This window comes from Leishmania donovani, chromosome 16 (assembly GCF_000227135.1).
Source record: "Leishmania donovani BPK282A1 complete genome, chromosome 16".
Taxonomy (NCBI): Eukaryota; Euglenozoa; class Kinetoplastea; order Trypanosomatida; family Trypanosomatidae; genus Leishmania; species Leishmania donovani.
The window spans coordinates 214,343-215,301 of record NC_018243.1 but is presented as its reverse complement, the minus strand read 5'-3'; the positions used below and the strand labels follow the sequence as shown (position 1 = coordinate 215,301).

General features: G+C 63.5%; 1 protein-coding gene across 1 annotated transcript; it reads left to right on the top strand.

The window, feature by feature from the left end:
- Positions 1-633: 633 nt before the first annotated feature.
- Positions 634-957, top strand: LDBPK_160610 (histone H3, putative; the record flags this gene model as incomplete). The annotated part of the gene is made up of 1 exon (XM_003859700.1): positions 634-957. A coding segment is annotated over one exon (324 nt), but the record flags the coding sequence as incomplete, so codon positions are not given.
- Positions 958-959: the final 2 nt, after the last annotated feature.

Sequence of the window (959 nt, the reverse complement as noted above, 5' to 3'; positions counted from 1 at the left end):
CCAGAGATGCGCGTCGACGTGCAGCAGTCGCGACCTTGCCCCAAAGCAAAAAGGGGGAAGACAGAGAGAGTCAGTGCGTGGCTTTCGACCTTGCACAAGCTCCTTTCCGATTGTTTCCCTCCTCTGCACAAGCCGTCCGTCACGCCTTAAGCGCATCTTCTTGCGCGCCGTTACGTTACCAGCGTCTCTTCCAACGGCCGCTCTGCAGGTTGAGGCAGGCACGTGCTCCCCGAACGTACAGCGCGACAGACATACACGAACCAGGCACACACACACACACACACACGCTTTCATCGTGCACGACTGCTGTCTTGATGATGACCGCCGCCAGACACACGTATAGGCACGCCGTGGCGCCAAGCCTCCCTTTTACGTGCGCGCCATGCCCCCCCCCCCAACACCACCCGCTCTGCCGCTGCCCTCCTGCGCCTCTTCATGGTGTACCTCAACACTCTGCGGCGCCTCTGTGATCGACATCCGGCTTGCCCCTTTCCTGCCTCTTCCTCCTCGCTCCGTCCATCACGCGCTCTCACACGCATGCACGCCCACTCTTCCCTCTTCGTCGCCTGCGCATCTGCAGCTCGTCGCTTTCACCACCGCCATCCAACCCCCAACCACTCCCACCGCACCACCATGTCCCGCACCAAGGAGACCGCCCGCGCGAAGCGCACCATCACGTCGAAGAAGAGCAAGAAGGCGTCGAGCGGGGCGTCCGGCGTGAAGAAGTCGCATCGCCGCTGGCGCCCGGGCACCTGTGCGATCCGCGAGATCCGCAAGTTCCAGAAGAGTACGAGCCTGCTGATCCAGTGCGCGCCGTTCCAGCGCCTGGTGCGCGAGGTGTCGAGCGCGCAGAAGGAGGGCCTGCGCTTCCAGAGCAGCGCCATCATGGCGCTGCAGGAGGCGACGGAGGCGTACATTGTGTCGCTGATGGCGGACACGAACCTCGCCTGCATCCACGC